The sequence below is a fragment of the Geotrypetes seraphini genome, chromosome 6 (assembly GCF_902459505.1).
Source record: "Geotrypetes seraphini chromosome 6, aGeoSer1.1, whole genome shotgun sequence".
In the NCBI taxonomy this organism is placed as follows: domain Eukaryota; kingdom Metazoa; phylum Chordata; class Amphibia; order Gymnophiona; family Dermophiidae; genus Geotrypetes; species Geotrypetes seraphini.
In genome coordinates, this window is record NC_047089.1 from 239346200 (window position 1) to 239366119 (window position 19920).

A 19920-nucleotide genomic window follows, 5' to 3' on the forward strand; every position below is an offset into this window, starting at 1 on the left:
AAGTCTGTTAAAAACTCATCTGTTTGGTTTGGCATACCCTTAATTCCACTTCTCAATCAGGGGATATTTTAGTATCATATAGGTACGAATGTGGGGGGGAGAGATTTACAGCTGCTGTTTTTATAATCATATTTTAAGTTTTATCTTTTTTTAAAAATAATTTTACTTTGTAATTTATTATTCTTTTGTATTTTTACTTTCCTATTAAAAATTGAGTTCCTTTTTTTTTGTTTAGTGATATGTAAACTGCTGTGATGATATATCTTAATAAACATAGACATAAGTACCAAAAAAATACCCAGACTGATCAGATGACCCCCCTCCCCACACTCCCCCAGTATCACTAAACCCCCTCCCACCCCCCCAAAGATCTGAATGAAACAGTATGTATCTGTCTCTAGAACAGCAGCGCCTGTTATGGGAAAGTGTACTCTAGTAGCACAAAGGTGTCTTAATTAGCCTTGTGGATGGGCTAATGAACCATAGAGAGGAGGATCCAGGTACTCTAACCACTATATTTATGGTGGAAAGTGCAAGCCCACCAAAACCCTACTATACTGTGCCACTTGCAGTCATAAGGACTATTGGGGTGGTAGACAGGTGGGTATAGTAGATTTCGGGGGGCTTACCATAAATTATAAGGGGATTATGTGAGATGTACATCTGGCACCCTTTATATGAAGTTCACAGCAGTGCCCAAGATGTCCCACTGTTCTGTTGGCATGTCTTTGTGGTCAGTCTATTCGAAAATGGCCATTTTTATACCTCCAACTTTGGACGTTCAGCTGGAAATATCTAAGATGGACTTAGACATTTAAAAAAAATGCCTCTCTAGATCTAAGGAGAAGTAGAAAAGTTAATTGATATATTGTAACCACAGAAAGATGGTATATCAAATTCTATCCCCTTTTAATTGAGCTAATTTAATGCTAGTTTTGGCGATTTAATGCCTTTTTTTTCCTCCCCCCTATGAGCATTACAGTACCTGCAACTTTTCAGTTCTATACACAGGTTAGAGCAGAAACAAAATTGTTTCCATACATGTCTTGGAATGTTGTTTTGTGGATCAATATCAACATCGCAAGACATTTTTGCGAGGCTGATATTCACCTGCAGAATACAGAGGTGCCAAGAGTGGCCCCTCCCAAAGCTGGAGATTTACCACTATGCTGGAGAGGTGGAGAACGATGGAGGTTTTACTTGTGGGCTCAGCCCTGTCTAAAACCAACTCTAGCCGATGTATATGCCAAAAAAACTGACATATTATGATCAATAAATAGAAAATAATTTTTTGTCTACCTTTTGGTCTTTTTTTTTTCCTAATTGTGTTGGTCAAAGTCTCTGTTTTCCTCTCTTCTTAACTATCTTGCCAAAGTCTATTTGTCCTTTTGGCAATGCTTTTCTCTCCATGACCACCATCCGTCTTCTCTCGGCATCCCTTTTGCCCCTATCCAGCATCACCCCTGTGTAATTGCCCTGGCCCAATGTTGAACATCTTCCCTCAGTGTACCCAATTCTAGCCCTGCTCAACATACCGTAATTGTTATGCGTCACTATTTCCCTCTCTCTTTGTTTCGTCTTGCCCCCCCCCCCCCCACATACCCAAACCAGCATATCTCCCTCTCTCTTCTTGTACTCCTCTGCCCCTTTCCTAGGGATCCAGCAAGTCTTCCTCCTCTTCTATTGCTCCCTTTCTGTCTCCCTAGTGCAGGTCTAGCACCTCTTCTTCTCTCCCCCATCATGATCCTGCATTTTTTTCTCTCCCCCCCACCCCCACCTTCTTGGCATCTCTTACTCATCCCTTCCCTATATCATCATTCCAGCATCTTTTCCTCTCCTCTGAAACACACTTTCTCTCTCCCTTTTCTTCTCCTACTCCTATTCCTGTGGCCCTGCCCAGCATCTCCCACTTTGTTTGTCCCCCACCCTGTGGCCTGCCAAGCTAGCTTGTGGTTGGTACAGCTGAAGAGACAATGCTTTCTAGTCCACCCAGGGCACTTCTTCTGCTGCTCCCACCTCCATAAATAGTGGCAGAAGAAGGGTTTTGTTCCAAATGGAAACAGCATCTCTTTAGCATTACTACAGGGCCTACTACTGTTAGTTATTTCTACAGCGCTACCAGTCGTACACAGCGCGGTACAGAGTCACAAAGAAGACAGTCCCTTCTCGAAAAAGCTTACAATCTAAGCGGACAAGATAGACAAAGAGGATGTCATGGATACAGTTAAGGGGAATGGTTAATCTGTAGGCTGGGTTGGAGGGCAGAGGGTATAACAGGACAATCAAACCATTGTGACATCACTGATGAGGTTGGCTCTTATTGGTGGAATGAGGCATTATGACATCACAATCTCTGCTCTGCTTCCCAAAGGCTGAAATTCTTCACACTACTACTATGAATTATTTCTATAGCGCTACCAGACGTATGCAGCGCTGTACAGAGTCACAAAGAAAACAGTCCCTGCTCAAAAGAGCTTACAATCTAAGCAGACAAGGCAGACAAACAGGATATCATGGATACAGTTAAGGGGAATGGTTGATGAGCAGAGGAGTAGAGTTATGGATTGAAGGCTAGATCAAAAAGGTGGGTTTTCAGTCTGCTTTTAAACAAGGGAAGAGGCTTGGCGGACAAACTCAGGTAATTTATTCCAGGCCTAGGGGACAGCTAGATAAAAGGAACAAAGTCTGGAATTGGCAGTGGAGGAGAAGGGTAACGCTAAGAGTGACTTATCTGAGGAACAGAATTCTCTCGGAGGTGTATAAGGAGAGAGGAGAGATATTGGGCAACAGAATGAACACACTACTGTCCACAAGCAAGCTTGGTGGACCATGGGGGGTTGGGAGAAAAAGAGGTGCTGGCAAGGGCTGGGCCATACTGGGGGAATAGGAAAAGGTAAGGGAGAGAGATGCCAGATCGCCAACAGGGGGCCAAAGCATGAGATCAGGGAACTTAGGCATGTTACTCAGCATGCCTGAGAGTACCATTCCAGCACATGCACAGATATGTGTTGACACTTCAGTTTTCCTCCGACATATATACAGGACTAGCTGCTCTCGGCGCAGAACCTTGGCTTATGGTGGCTTAGGAAGCTTATGGTGAACCACAAATTTGTGTTGGGGCATGACAACATGAATGCCTTAGCCTCCAAAAAAGGATTGGGCTATTTTGAACTGAGGACACTACCTCGCTACATTGCTTTTGAGCATAATTAATTGTGTGATTAAAGGAGGGGCATAACAATCCATGGGAGGAGGGGGAGGGAAATGGGGGACTGGGGGGCCTTGCATTTGCTCTCCCTCCTCCCATTAGGCATCAGACCTTTCCTGATGAGGATGCTGAAGCCCAACCAATCAAAGAAATCCATTGCCAAAGCTACCTCCTTGTGCTGCCTCAGGACTGAGGAAGTCAGTGGGATGCCTCCAGGCACCAATGTTGGCACTTCCCAAGCATGCTCAATTTGTGCCTGAACTGAGCATGCTTGGGGAGTGCAAATGCCTGTGGCTGGAGGCATGCTGCTGACTTCTTTGTTCCTGAGGCAGAATGAGGAGGGAGGAGGCAACTCAGGCAGCATTTCTTTGGCTGACGGGTCTTTGACATCCTTACCATCCATCAAACAGGTACTGGGCAATCTAGTTTATATTATAATAAAATTTGCGATTGTCATTTCCTGACTTCTAAGCTCCTTTATATTTCATTTTTTTTTAATTGGCTGTCCCCTACTTCTTTTTTTGTTTACATAGGACACAGTAGGTATGTATGCATTTGCATTTGTAAAATGGCTGATCTCATTACTCAAAAAGACTCAGATATTGTGAAAACCAACGGTGATTAATAAAACACTTCCACAACAATAAGATGCACTATGTCAGATGGTGTATTACTAACACAGTACAGGCTGAATGACCATTTTCAAATGGAGGAAAAAGCCTCAGACAAGGGCCCTCTCACCTCCACAATGGTGGAATAGCAAAGGCGGAGCGTTCATCTCACTGGCAAAAAATCTCCTTTAAATGAAATAAGCACTGTGCTGTGTTATGCTCAGCTTGGAAGATACTTCAAGATAGATGAAAAAACATATTCAACTTATCTTCTGTTGATCGGTACACCAACGGTGGCCAGCGTTTCACAAGTCTGCTGCCTCAGGGTGTAACATATCCAATCAAACTTTAATTCGGACACCCTGAGGCAGCAGACTTGTGAAACGCTGGCCACCATTGGTGTACCGATCAACAGAAGATAAGTTGAATATGTTTTTTCATCTATCTTGAAGTATCTTCCAAGCTAAGCATAACACAGCACAGTGCTTGTTTCATTTAAAGGAGATTTTTTGCCAGTGAGATGAACGCTCCGCCTTTGCTATTCCACCATTGTGGAGGTGAGAGGGCCCTTGTCTGAGGCTTTTTCCTCCATTTGAAAATGGTCATTCAGCCTGTACTGTGTTATTAATACACCATCTGACATAGTGCATCTTATTGTTGTGGAAGTGTTTTATTGATCTCATTACTCATACAGGCAAATACATAGGCACCCCTCCACATCCTTATCATATTTCACAAAATGCTCTGTGGTAGAGTTCAGATTTTACGATCGTAAAATCTGGACCCATGACCCCTACCCCTAGGCCTGCCCAGTTCTATCCAGCCCCGCCCTGTTCCATCCCAGCCCTACCCCAACCTCTTCTCGTGCACCTTGGGACGTGCGACGTCACCACATTCCATCCGCGCATGCACAGATGCTCTCCCGAAGCGGTCCCGAGCTGGAAGCTTTTCAAAACCTGGACAAAGTGCCGGGTTTTGAAAAGCCAACCGGACACCCGGACAGTCCTCTAAAAAGAGGACATGTCAGGGTAAATCCGGACATCTTTGGGGATGTGTGGGTATGGAATGGATTTTAGTGGGTATAGGTTAGATTCTATTGGGGATGGATGAAATTTCTGTCCCCGTGCCACTCTCTAGTAGCCATTTGAAATAGATTTGACAGGTTATCAATTTTGGATTTAGACTTTTTTGAGTGTTACAATTCTACTCAGTTGAACGCTGATGCTTTGATCTACTTGATTTATGGCACTGTCTCCACTGCTATGAGCACATGTATTTTATTTTACATTACATTAAATAAAATCTAAAAAAAATATTTTTGAGTGTATTGTAAACTGCAAGCTTTAAAGCTTTGTTTGTACTGATATAGGACAAGACACAAATTTAAACAGCTTCAGAACTACAAAAATGAATCATGTACAAAACACAGATATGGTGTATTTCCTGTAAGTCCTTTCTACCAAGTAAATGTGGCAACCATAGGCATCAGAACAGGGAGGGGGCCCACATGGGCCATAGCTCCCCCCCAAATTGTCACGGGGTCGACAAAAATTCTGTGAAATCCATGTAGGCCTCTTCCTCTTTCCTTCTAGCCGTACTTCTACAAGAAAGTGTAGGAACCCAGTGGCACCACCATCACCAACGCCTAATCCTAAACTGTGCCTTGCACAGGACTGAGCTCAATTGGAACTTTTTCTCAATTTAGTTTAATTTTTTCTTTTTTTTTTAATTTGATTAAATTTACTTTATTTTTAAAGTAATTTTTGTTTTTGTTTTTCATACTTGTTAGGATATGTATATATCTTGTATCTTTCTCTATCTCTTCCTTTCCTATCTGAATATGTTCAATATTTGAATATGTTCAATGGAGTTCCTTTCTGTTTTTAATTGTTATATTGTAAACCGCTTAGGTCAGTAAAATGCCGGAGTGGTATATCAAATTTTTAATAAATATAAATTTCTTCACAAAGCCGCAGGAAGTGGTTCCTACAGGCTGCCCGTGGCTGACCCAGAAGCCTTACCTCTGATGTCAGTGGAAGCTTCCCTCTGACATCAGAGGGAAGGCTTCCGGGTCAGCCATGGGCAGTGTGTAGGAACCGCTGGCCACGGCTTTGTGAAATGCGTCTGGAAAGAAGGAGGACGCCTATGCGGATGTCTTAGAGCCGGCCATAACTGGTACACACCTGTAGGAGGAGGGCATGAACTTGGGAAATAGAAAGGAGAGAGGGAGAGGGGCACGTTGGGACACGGGAGGGAGAGGGGGCGCATTGGGAAATGGGAGGGAGTATGAACTTGGGAAAAAAGATGGCATGAAGGAGGGAGGGGAGCACGAACTTAGACACAGAATGGAGTGAGGGAGGGAGTGAATTGGGACACAAAGAAGGGAGGGAGCACTTTGGGACACAGAAAGGAGGGAGGAGCAAGAACATGGGATATAGGATGGAAGGATGGAGGGAAAGAGATGCTCAGGTGGGGGAGGGAATAGAAAGGGAGAATTGTTGGGCATAGGGAGGGAGAGAATTATTGGACTTGTGGGATAGGAGTGAGGTAGAGATGCATGAGGAAGGGAGAAATGTTGGATGTGGTAGTGGAGATGGAATAGTGGGATAGATGGAAAGAGATGCAACAGAGAGAAATGTTGGACATGGTGGTGGAGGGAATGGATATCTGTGGTATGGTTCTGGAGAGAGGTGATAGAAGGAGAAATGTTAGGCATGGGGCTGGTCGACAGTGGCGAAAGATGCTGCACACAGCCCGGAGGATAAGAGAGAGAGAAATGTTGGATGTAGCAGTAGAGGGGGTGGGAGAGATGCACCTTGAATCTCTCTCTCTCTCTTTCCCCACTCCCTTTGCAGCAAGAGAGAGAGAGAGGGAGATGTTGCAAATGGGCGTGGAGGAGAGAGGAAGAAATGCTGTGCTAGGGTGAGAAGGGGATAAAGAGTGTGCTTTGTGTAGTTTAATTTTGCAGTTACCATTATGTATTGTTAATAAAATTATATTGTGTGCATATGAAAAATGAATGGAAGAAATGGCATTACAGTTAATACTATTATTATGGGTGGGGTCTGGAGCAGAGCTGGGTGGTGCTTTTGCCCTCCCCCCACCCAACAAAAAAGCGTTCCACTGCCTATGGTGTCAACTCATTATACACACCACTCTAAGAGAATGAATAGGTGCCATTGCTGAATACAGGCTGGCATATGGTAATAGCTTTGACATGTTCCACGGTATGGAAATACTGAGAGAAGTTCACTTGCTTTTACAAATTATGTCTCATTGTTTAACAAGGAATATGAACAGGAGACTCTGCCTTCACAACCATGAAAAGCAAAAAAACAACAACAAAGGTGACCAATGGTGTTCATTCTCTTTTTATTGTGATTGATGCGACACGATCGTGTTTCGGCCCACAAGGGGCCTGCCTCAGGAGTCTTGTAGTTAAGTCGTGATAAACAGAATCTTTTACTCATTATGGAAAGTACTACTCCGTATAAAACGTGCATATGCGGCTGAACTGCTAGCTTGAAGAAGCAATGTGCACGGACAACAGCTCACGTTGCTTCTTCAAGCCAGAAGTTCAGCCGCATATGCAGGTTTTATACGGAGTAGTACTTTCCATAATGAGTAAAAGGTTCTGTTTATCACGACTTAACTACAAGACTCCTGAGGCAGGCCTCTTGTGGGCCAAAACACGATCGTGTCGAGTCAATCACAATAAAAAGAGACTGAACACCATTGGTCACCTTTGTTGTTGTTTTTTTGTCATTGTCTAACAAAACAGCACGGTTCTAACAACACAGGTGGTCACTGTTTAGTTACAATACAAGTTCAAGTTGTAAACATTTACAATTCCATCCACAAAATATCTTACAGTAAGGTACGGCTTTAGTCACCAGAATAATTGATTTTGTCTAAGAAACCACCGACATGTTTTTTTTATACCACAAGAAAACACACCACTGGGCTATTTACTGGCCATATTATACAACTGAATGTTCTGGTGGACACAGAAACACGCAACTTTCATTGATGCCATAATACAACAATCAAATTTTTTAGTGTTCATTCTGATTGATATGTTCAGTGAATGACTCAATCATTATAATTTATAAGACAGAACAGTCAACATATACTGTATTGATCAAAGCATTAAGACTCCCGAGGCAGGCCTTCGGCCGAAACACGTACGTGTCGAGTCTTCATAGAATAAAGATATTGAGTACCACCTGGTCGCCTTTTCCATTTTCTTTGAGTATCTGCCTTGATAAGGTAGAATCTCCTGTTGCTTTGGATTGCCGTAATACAATGCCATCACCAGCCAACCTGTTGGAACTATGACCAGTCTCTTCCTCAGGCGGTGGGAAGAGCATGCTGGGACGGGTTCATGCTTGATCATCAGATTTCGAATGGTTTCTCTGTCATGATCTCTTTAGATTTCATCAGGTTAAGCCAAGAGGCAGATGAGATTGGCTTCGTAGTCACAGTTAAAAGAATGGAAAATGAGATGTTTCCATTCTTTTGATGGCTGGACACTGAAAGACCGACGTGCAGAGAAATCCAGGGACAAAAGTGCACCATCAGAAGTAAATTTACTTTGTACCATTTGGAATAATTTGTTGCTTCAGCATTGGAATGACATTGCTGGGGTGGTTATGCTTCTCATTTTGATGTGCTCAGTTTTTGTCCTATAGCATTTTGCTAGGTTATTTTAATAAATAAAAAGTCCTTTCCAGTGCAGCTACATTACAGAAATCAATACTGGACGGATGCTGCATCTACTCACTTATTCAGGTTCTCTCAATCATCCGACATCTATCCAAAATGCTATCGTGCTGTCACCATCCAAAGTCCGAGTGCCACATTGGCAGCCAAAAGAGCACTGCCAGCAAGTAAGATTAAAAATCCTATTAGTTCCCTATTTTGTTTCTCTGTAATCAGAGAACAGAGGGTGGCTTCCAAGAAAGCATTTAATATCCACTGCCCATCCAAGGCAAAGCAGGGCACAGCATTGATTACAGCTAGCGCACCAGACAGTGAAATGAGATATCTGGTGAGAACTAGTTAAGGTCATTCAGAGAAATCAGTTATGGCCACATTGTAAGTACAGTGGAACCTTGGTTTATGAGCATAATTCATTCCAGAAGCATGCTCATAAACCAAATTACTTGTATATCAAAGTGAGTTTCCCCATAGAAAGTAAGGGAAACTCGCTTGATTCGTCCCCCCCCCCCCGAGGCCAGCGGCACTGCTCTACCCCCCCCCAAGAACCGGCATTGCGAGATCCGCCATCCCCCCCGCAATCTGGAATTCCCCCCCTTGTGTCACCCCCCCCGGCCACAATCCGACATACCCCCACCACCAATCCACCCACCCGAACACATCACTGCCATCTGGCACCGGCACCAACGCACAGGATATGCCGGTGCCCGAAGATCTGCCATCTTCTTTTTGCAGGGCTTTGAGCATCTGCGCATGCTCAAGTCCTTCGAGTAGAGAGTTGCGTGGGGACAGAAATCCCACCCGTCCCCATCAAAGTCCCATCTGTCCCCACCCGTCCCCTTGAGGAATTCCACCCGTCCCTGCGAGGAATCCCTCCATCCCCACCCGTCCTCGCCCGTCCCTATAAACTTCAGAAATAGTTATTTCATTTAATTATGCTACTGAATTAAAGGCTCTGGTAGAAACCCATTTACAAAGAAGCAAAGAGACTTTATTAATTTGGAAATATTAATTGGGAAGAATACATACTTTGTAAACAGGTTTCTACCAGAGCCTCTAATGTTTATAAATTTTTATCAACACAACTAATATACTACTTTATCCTAAAGCAAAAAAAAAAAAAAGAAATAGAATTTTTTTCCTACCTTTGTTGCCTGGTTTCTGCTTTCCTCATGTTCTCATTCAATTCCTTCCATCCACTGTCTCTCTTCTCTCTGCGTCTTCCATTTGCTCTGTTATTGTGCCTCCCTTTCTCCCCCCTTCCAAATTGGTCTGGCACCCATCTTCTTCCCTCTGCTCCCCCCATAGTCTGGCATCTCTGTCTTCTTCCCTGCCAGCGTCTTCGCCCCACTCTCTCTTCCCCATTTCCTTTCAGCGTCCTTCTACCCCCCATCTTCCCCATGTCCTGTCAGCGTCCTTCTCCTCCCTCTGTCTTCCCCATGTGCTTTCAGTATCCTTCTCCCCCTCTGATTTCCCCATGTCCTTTCAGCATCCTTCTCCCTCCTCTGTCTTCCCCATGTGCTTTCAGCGTCCTTCTCCCCCCTCTGTCTTCCCCAGTGCTTTCAGCGTCCTTCTCCCCCCTCAGTTTTACCCATTTCCCTTTATCGTCTTTTCCTCTCCACTCCACCTTTCCTCCCTTTCTCCCTCCCTGCTCCTTACCTTTGTGGCGCTTCCCCGCCCGACCGATAACAGAACAGGCCCGGTCCGACAAACCTCCCTGCCCTGAATCCAGCTGCTGTAAGAAGGTAATTTAGATTTGCGGCTACAGGGCAGGGAGGTTTGTCGGACCGGGCCTGTTGTCGGTCGGTCGGGGGAAAGCGCCACAAAAATAAGGGTATCTGGTCGGCTCTGCACCCCACCCCTAAGGCTGCCCTGGGGCGGACCATCCCTCCTTGGTACGCCACTGCCTTGAGTTTTTCCTACCTGCCCTGCCACAGCACACAGCCGACCAGAAGTCTTCCCTGGCCGGCTGTGCACCCCCCCCCCTCCCTATGGCTGCACCTAGGGCAGACCGCCCTCCCCTGGTACGTCACTGCTGATCGCAGCACACAGCTGATCAGAACGGAAGTCTTTCCGATGTCAGCGCTGACGTCGGAGGGAGGGAGGACTTTGCTTAAGCCCTCCCTCCGACGTCAGCGCTGACATCGTGGAAGACTTCCGGTTGGCTGTGTGCTACAGCAGGACAGGTAGGGAAAAGAAGATGAGCCTCGCAGCTCGAGTACATCGGAACCCCAAGGAATCCCGTGATCCTAGGGGGCGTCCCCACAGGATCCCCGCGACCCTAGGGGGCGTCCCCACGGGATCCCCGTGACCCTAGGGGGCGTGCCAAGGGATCTCCATGACCCGAAGAGGGAACCCGCGGGATCCCTGTCGTCCCCGTTTCTGTGCAGCTCTCTACCTTCGAGTTCCCGCTCTCTCTGAGATTCTTGGAGATCTCCGAGAATCTCGGAGAGAGCCGGAATTCGAAGGCCTTGAGCATGCTCAAGGCCCAGCAAAAAGGACGACAGATCTTCGGGCACCAGCACTGGCATGTCCTGTGCGTTGGTGCCGGTGCCGGATGCCAGATGGAGGGTAAATGATGTGTTCGGGTGGGTGGATGGGTGCGGGGGAGATATCAGATCGCAGCTGGGGGGGTGACACGAGCAGGGGGGGTGCCGGATCGCGGGAGGAGGCGCTCGTACATCGAGGCAAGCTCGGTTTCCAAGGCACCGATTTTGCAAATGTTTTGCTCGTCTTGCAAAACACTCGCAAACTGGTGCACTCATAAACTGAGGTACCACTGTACATTAAAATGCATGAGCCTGAAAAAGGATTAGATGCTAACCTCACATATATGTTCACAAACACACATTCTCTCTTTTCTTACATTAGCTTCCTAGAAGGGGAATGGAACACTGGCTGAAATTACAAAGAACTCTATATTCAATGAATGAGATTAAGGCTTAAGCAACTTTTCTGCAGATAAAAACAGTTACCCCACCAAAAGGAGTAAATTTACAAGTCATTTACACACCCAATATGACTTGATATATAAAATCGACTGCTAAAGTATGCCACCTATGCTTAAGAACATAAGAAGTTGCCTCCGCTGAGGCAGACCATAGGTCCATCCTGCCCAGCGGTCCGCTCCCGCGGCGGCCCATCAGACCCATTGCCTGAACAATGGTCTATACCTATCTATACCCCTCAATCCCTTTTTCTTCTAGGAATCTATCCAAACCTTCTTTGAAACCATTTAATGTTTTCTTGTCTACAACAGCCTCTGGAAGCGCATTCCATGTATCCACCACCCTCTGAGTGAAAAAGAACTTCCTAGCATTTGTTCTAAACCTGTCCCCTTTCAATTTCTCCGAGTGCCCCCGTGTACTTGTGGTGCCCCTTAATTTGAAAAATCTGTCCCTGTCTACTTTTTCTATGCCCTTCAGGATCTTGAAGGTTTCTATCATATCTCCTCTAAGTCTTCTTCCTGAATCTGAGAATCTCGGAGAGAGCGAGACCAGAAGGCCTTGAGCATACGCAAATGTTCAAGGCCCAGTCCAGCCCAGCACAGAAGAGGGAGGATCTTCGGGCACCGGTACCGGCATGTCCTGTGCGTTGGTGCTGGTGCCGGTGCCCAATCGGGGTAAGGGATATCGTTTTGGTGCTCGAGGGAGCATGTAAGATCGGGGGGGGGGGCGACTCGAGCGAGGGGGGGGATGCCGGATCGCGGGGGGTGGCACTTGTAAATCGAGTCAAACTCGCTTTCCGAGGCACTGATTTTATGAATGTTTTGCTCGTCTTGCAAACCAGTGCACTCGTAAACCGAGGTTTGACTGTATTACAGTTCTTGCATTGTACTGTACGCTGAAGCACGTGCTGAAAAAAAACTGCCAAACTTTTTCTCGGCAATCCAGGATGATGTGATTTGGGGGGTGGAGCCAGCAAGATAAAAACCACGAATAATCGAAGTCAGTAGTGCTGAACCCGAGAATATGGAGGAAGATGTGTATAAGGCAAAATGTAGGATAAACACAGTGTATTGTATATATGGCAAAATGTAACCCATTGCCTGTATCTTATGTATGTTATCCTGTAACCTGTTCTGAGCTCGTTGGGGAAAACGGGACAGAAAATGAATTAAATAAATAAATAAAAACAATCTTTTCAAAGGATACTTGCAGAATGTCTCAATCATCACTGGAAGTTCTATGCTAAGGAAGTTATATCGTGGAATAAAACTACCGATGCTCACTGGAAAGAAAAGACACATTAATGCAGTTAGTTTACATATGTGTTTTTCATACGAAAATATCCATACTTGGAGTTAGTAACGTGGATGGGCATAATCAGAAAAAACGTCTAAGTCCCCTTTTGGCCTAAGGCCCTAAACGCTGAAAGTAGAAGCAGGAAAAATGTCCATTCTCAAAAAAAAACCGTCCAAAATGAGGGTTTTATTGAGAATGATCTACCTCTACGTTCAGCTGTTTAAATGTCTACACTTAGAACACATTATCAACCAAAAGACAACCTAAGTCCCAAACGCCCAAAACAAGACCTTTTAGGTGAAGGAAGGGCCAGTCCTTCGCCTAAAAGCTGGATTCTGTAATTGGCGTCTGTATAAACAAAACCGGTTACAGAATCCAACCCCCCCCCCCCCCACAACGATCGCAGAAGGAGAAATGGCTCATCTCCCCTGCTGCAATCGTGATGGTGATTGCCCCACCTCCAAACTACCACAACCCGTGGCAGGAGAGATGCCCAATCTCTCCTGCCGCAGTTCGGGGGGAGGGGTGATCGCCATCATGTTTGCACCAGGAGAGATGCCCAACCTCTCCTGCCGAGACACGACCCCTCCACTCCCGAACCAATTCTGGCAGGAGGGACCCAACCCCTTCTGCCCCAGCGACCCCCCACCCCCCTTAAGATATGGGTAGGAGGGAGCCCAACCCCTCCTGCCCACGACGCACCACCCCACCCCCCTAAGATACAGGCAGGAGGGATCTCAACCCTTCCTGCCCCGGTGATCCCACCAACCTCCCTAAGATATGGGCGGGAGGGAGCCCAACCCACGACGTACCCCCCTCAAGACTGCCCCCCCCGAACCTCCAATTGCCCCCCTCTGAACCTGTGACCCCCCTCACCCCCCTTACCCCCGACACTCCCTCCGAATGGTGGGCCTTGGGGCCTGATTGGAAGAGGCTCCTAAGGCCCCACCCACAGGAGAGGCCTTAGGCGCCTGGGCCAACCGGAATTGGCCCAGTTGCCTTAGGCCCCTCCTCTCTTTATGCAGCCCAGCATCCTTCTGGCAGCAGCCACCACCTTGTCACGCTGTTTTTTCACCTTTGTTTTGTATGCGACTTCAGCTTGTAGAATAGTGTTTTATATGCTTGGGTAGATGCTTCTAAAACTGCCCCAGTGCATACATGGAGAAAAGCAGAGTGCAGAAAACATATGTAGACACTCCCAGGGCCAGAGAACGTGTACAACAACGGCAGGATAATCAATTATGCAGTTATTTTAGCAAGCAGAGGAAGAGACTGCTGAACAGTTGGCTTTTGTGGAGGGTTGTACGCCCTGAGGAAGTGGTGGTATGCCATGAAATGGTCATTGGCCTTGCTGAGTGGAACCTTTTTGCTTACAAAAAGCTTAATGATTTAATGATTTTATTTTTTTTTTTTTTTGGGGGGGGCAGTTTTTACGAAAGTTTTTGTGCCTATAATGTAGAGGTGGTAGAGTCCTATTTTATTAGGCTCACCGGAACCCAAGGCTTTTTCTTTCGTTTTGAACAAGCACTTTGGCGTCTTTAATATTAATTGAAGAGTTCTTTTAGTATTTTGGATATTTTTTTCCTCCATTCCTCCTATTTTTGTTGGTATTTTCTAAAATACACACATATCTACATCGATCAAACATAGTCCATCCTTCATAAAACATTCAATTTATTGATGGATGGACCAGATTTAATTGACCCTATTTGAGGAATTGTTCCTGATGTAGGGAAAGAGGATGGGATTTGATATACTGCCTTTCTGTAGTTACAATCAAAGCAGTTTATGAGTATTACTGTATATACAGGTACTTATTTTGTATCTGGGGCAATGGAGGGTTAGATGACTTGCCCAGGGTTACAAGGAGCTGCAGTGGGAATCGAACCCAGTTCCCCAGGTTCGCGGGCCGTTGCACTAACCACTAGGCCAGTGTCCCGCAATCTTTGTGGAGCCACAACACACTAAACATAGTGGCTGCGGCTCGAGGCATCTGGAAGTGTGCGGATGTCGCTTTGATGACATCTTGGGCATGCGTTGATGTCCGTGCATGTGCGAAGGCCTTCCAGATAGGCCCTAAGCCGCCAGTGGATGGTGCCAGAAAGGAAGAGGGCTGGAGAGAAGGAGAAGCACTGGCGCCGGCCGATTGCCTACAGGAGGCACTAGGCTAGTCCTCCACGCCTAATAGGTATTTATTGAAACATGATGTCACGTTGCAAGGAAGATTGAACAGATAAGTTTTGCTGTACTTTTTTTCCCCATTTTACAAGACTGATTAGGAATGGTGTTACCGAGAAAATTGCTGAATTGTCAAAATGTCAAGAGATGGAAAGTCTACAGACCTAGAAGTTAATTGAAGAGGTACAAGGCTGAAAGTTCGCCTTTTCACAGGCCCTGGATGTGGGCTGCAGAGTTCAAGGGGTGGTGGTGCCAAAGGCTAAGGCCTGCTTCTACTCCTCTTCCTCTGTCACCGCAAGCACCCTTCCTCTGCCATGCCATCCTGACCTAGTGTGAAGTGCCATGAGCTCCACAGGGCCTCTCAGCACAGATACATGCTCAAGCTCTACTGGATGCCATCTCTTCTGATATCATGCTGGAGGAAGCAGGACCCAGCAAGCCTGAACTCATGCCTATTCTCAGAGGTCCCGCAGTGGACACACTGCTTTACCAGACTTCAGGGTAGCCCAGTGAAGGTGGGAAGGTGGGCTGGTGAGGGAAGGGAAGACAGGCAAGATGTGGGAGGGATACTGGACCCAGGAAGAGGGGCAAAGAGAAGGAAAGATGCTGGACATTAGTGGGGGAGGGGGAAATGAAGAGAAGGGAAGATGGTAGACATGGGGGCAGGAAGAAGGGGCCACATTTGAGGGGAAATTAGGAAGGAGAGATGCTGGGCACCTGGGGAGAGGATAGGTAGGGGAAGATGAGCACTTGATGAAATGATAGGGAGGGAAAAAGGAAATGTTAGGCATTTATGTGTGTGTGTGGGGGGGTAGGGATGCAGGACTATGGCTCAAGGTCTACCTAGGGCAGTGCTTATGAAACGTTCTATGTCTGTGACCTCATTATCGCAGCCACAGAAACATGTAATACCTGGAGGTTGTGACTCCAAACATGGATTTTGTGACCCCCACAGTTGAGGAAGCCCTGGCCTAGCGCATCAGACACTCTTAGGCCCACCTTGCATGCAATGTTCTAGTTTCGCTGAACGGAGTATATTACGGCTGCAATGTGTCATATATTATTATATTTCATCCCTCCTTTGTAACTTAAGCAAGCTCACAAACCTGAGTACTGAAGGTGTGCTGGGTAACCCACAAACAGCATATCAATATGAGGTGGATGTTTCACCCGGATGAGTCGGGTTTGGTTTTCAATGGATGGCGTAACACACACACTGGGGCCAAAATCCTTCTGGCAATCCATACTGGTTCGGCAAATTTGACTGGCTTCAATGGCCTTTCTTGCAGGCAGGCACGCATACTGCAAAGAAAATGCCAAATCAGGAAACAGATCCCACATTCAGAGCAAAGTTTCAACTAACAGGAATGTCCCACTTAGTTTGTAAGGAAAAGAGAAAGGCAGGTCCAACAGGCAATGCTTACACCAGGCTTGGAGGAAAACAGAGACCAACTGGGAAGAGAGAGGAAGAAAGCCCAAAAGACCAAGGAAAAAGAGAAAGTGAAAGCCAAAAGGGTCAGGCAAACAGAAAAGAAGAAAGCAAAAAGGGCTAAAAGACAAGGGGGTTAGGGAAAGGAATATGGAAAAGATCTTACCATACGACTGTCCAAATTATTGCTATATGAGAAGCAGATATCTGTGAGGCTGTTGTTACTGCAACACTCAACAGAGCCATCAAGCCGCCTGTACACTAAAGATTAACACAACCAATTACCTATTGGCAGATGCATCAGACAGTAAAGCACATGTACCAGGCAGATAAACCTCTCTGGAATCTGTAGTGCCCTTTGTGGGATCAACATAAAGATGTTAATATGGATGGACCATGCTAAAACTCGTCTTCAGAACTCTGAAGATAGGACCAGAATGGATTTAGTTCAGATATATGCACAAAAAAACAGGAGAGTGCAATCCGCACACAAGCAGTAGAAAAAAAAAACTGAGTGAGGACTAAAATCCAATGAAGGATGTCCAAACCAATTTAAAAAGTTTTTAATAAATAATGTGCTCCTCTACAATAATCCATGACACAAAAATGCCTGAGGAGAAAACACGGTGATATGAACACAAAAGTACAAAAAGTGTAGGAATAACTCAACATGGCTGTGTTTTGGCAAAGCAGTCTGCGACATAGAAGACCCTTACAAATAAAATGCCTGGAAAAACATTCTGATTTAGTATTTAGGAAAAGTATCTCGGTGCTTTGGAAACTCCGCACTATTAAGAAGTATTTTGACGAAGTCAGCCTGAGTATTCTTGATTATTGTAACATCATATATTTGGGTGCTTTCAAAAAGATTCTCAGGAAACTGAGGGTGGTTCAGAATACACCTGTCCGCTTTATTTTCGGCTTAAAGAAATGTGAACATGTTACCCCTTTTTATCAAAAGCTCCATTGGTTGCCACTGGAATCCAGAGTTTTGTTTAAGTTTTCATGCATCTGCTACAAAACAGTATTTGGCATGTTACCGAGTTATCTTACTCCTCATTTTATTTTGAGTTATACTAACAACAGTTCTCGAAAAATACACTTGTTTGCATATCCCTCAATTAAATTATGTCATTATTAAAAGTTTCTTGAGAGAACCTTTTCTTTTCAGGCGGCCAAACTGAATTTATGGCTGGCCAAAACTGTGTTAGAAGCTTCTTCTTATCTCGATTTCAGAAAACAGATAAAAACTCAATTATTTAACAGGCTGGGTTTTTAATGTATCTTATTCTTTTAACTTTTTATTTTATTTTAACATTGTTGTATCCTTCCTATATTGTATGTATTTCTTTTTATATTGTATGCACTTAATCTGTCGAATCTCAAACGATTTGCATTGTTTGTACTTTGCTTAACTGTTGTGAACCGCCTAGAACTCACAGGTATGGCGGTATATAAAAATAAATTATTATTATTATTAAAACTTGTGGTCTCTAATGCTGTTGATGAGCATAAGAACATAATAAATAGCCTTACTGGGTCATACCAATGGTCCATCAAGCCCAGTAGCCCGTTCTCACGGTGGCCAATCCAGGTCACTAGTACCTGGCCAAAACCCAAAGAGTAGTAACATTCCATACAGAATCTCAAAGAATAGCAAGATTCCGGAATCCCAGGAGTAATAAGATTCTAGAATCCCAAATACTAGCACCATTCCATGCTACCGATCTAGGGCAGACTGGATGGGCCATTGGGCCTTCATCTGCTTTCATGTTTCTATGTATGCACAGTATACAAAGTGGAGCTCCGCAGCATTTGTGGCACAGGGCTGGCAACATCTCAGGTATTAGTAAGGATGTACACATTGTTGCCAAAACACAGGCGTGTCGAGTCCTTCTATCTTTGTACCATAGACTATTGTAGATGAACACATTATTTATTAAAGACTTTTTAAACTGGATTGGACTGGACCTTCTTTGTTGGATTTTATTCCTTGCTCTATTTTCAGAAACAGCTTTGGATAACTTACTGTATTTTTCGGTCTATAAGACGCACTAGTCCATAAGACGCACCCCCCTGTAGAGGAAGAAAAACCAAGGAAAAAAATTTCTCCTCTACAGAGGGGTGCGTCTGGTGCTAAGCAGCCTGAAGCAGCCCACCCACAGCCCAAAGCCACCTGCTCCCGAAGCAGCTAGCCCACAGCCAGAATCTGCCCACACCAGAAGCCACCCACAGCGAAGGAGCTTGCTCGACGCCACCCGCACCTGAAGTCTCCAACCTGAAATCCAGTCAGAAGCCGTCGCAGCAAAGGAGCTTGCCTGGCGCCGCCCGCACCTGAAGCCTCCGGCCTGCAGCCCAGTCAGAAGCCATCGCAGCGAAGGAGCCCACCCACACCTGAAGCCTCCCGCCTGCAGTCCAGTCAGAAGCCGTCGCATCAAAGGAGCCCGCCTGGTACCTTTTTAAAGGTGCGGTGCTCTCCTTGGCTGTCTTTGGAAGCAGAGCAGAGCAGAGCAGCGCGATGCAGGACCGCAACCTTTGTGCTTCCTGCTTGGTCTTGCGTCGCTCAGTGATTGGCTGATGTCAGTTCTCAATGAGAACTAACCTCAGCAAATCACTGAGTGGCGCGGAACAAGGCAGGAAGCAAAAAGTTTGCGCTGCCATCCGGCAGGAAAGCACCACAACTTTTTAAAAAGTACCGGGGGGAAGGTGTATTTGGGGGGGGGAGAAGGTGTATTTGCTCCATAAGACGCATCTAATTTTCCACCCCCTTTTTGGGGGTAGACAAAGTGCATCTTATGGAGCGAAAATTACTGTATATGTTGCTTCAGTAAAGCATATCGCAGTTGCGAAGAATCCAATATGGCTTGTAAAATGTTACTGTACAGAGGATGAAGGTTCACTTCTAACATTTTCTAAATTTCTATATTTAGAATTTGTTAGCAGTTGACTGGTTTATTTGACTTCAAAATTCCCTAATATGTGACAGTGTACTGAATTGCCCAATAAAAAGGTATGACCTTATTTCTTTTCCACCATTATTTTTTTGTATCTTATAGCATTATTTTTTTGTATCTTATAGTAATCCGTAAGTAAAATGAATTCTGAGCAACAAGAGGACAATTTTATAAGGGGGTACCTAGTTAAGGCACCCCTTAAGGAGTCTATGTTGAAACTGTTCTATAAAAACAAGTAGGCACCTATTTGTTTTTATAAAATATTAGTGTAAGTAGCAGGTACAAATCTATATACCCTATTGCTGGTGTAAGTGTCTGTGCCGATAATTATCAAGTATAGTCTATTTTATTGGAAGTTCATCTTCTGGTTGCACTTTTCAATACATAACAAACATTCAAATGTGCATCCTATATTTCCTCCTCTACAACTAAAGTAAAATTGTCATATAGACAAACTATATTGAACAAACTATATAAGTTTCTATATAGCTGGATCGTCAGGAGTGCATCAAACAGGATCTTTATCATGCTTGGAAATTAGCACTTAAATTGTCATTGATCCGCTATAGTCTTTCTT

General features: G+C 45.1%; 1 protein-coding gene across 1 annotated transcript in view; it reads right to left on the reverse strand.

Moving 5' to 3' along the window:
* Nucleotides 1-7484: 7484 nt before the first annotated feature.
* Nucleotides 7485-19920, reverse strand: part of MBTPS2 (membrane bound transcription factor peptidase, site 2) — a 52554-nt gene continuing 40118 nt past the window's right edge. The window contains exons 8-11 of the mRNA XM_033950357.1: nucleotides 16556-16650; nucleotides 16067-16262; nucleotides 12693-12768; nucleotides 7485-8866 (exon numbers count right to left, since the gene is read on the reverse strand). Of these exons, the coding sequence (XP_033806248.1) occupies nucleotides 8644-8866; nucleotides 12693-12768; nucleotides 16067-16262; nucleotides 16556-16650 (590 nt within the window). The 3' untranslated portion in view covers nucleotides 7485-8643. The remainder of the gene's footprint in view (nucleotides 8867-12692; nucleotides 12769-16066; nucleotides 16263-16555; nucleotides 16651-19920) is intronic.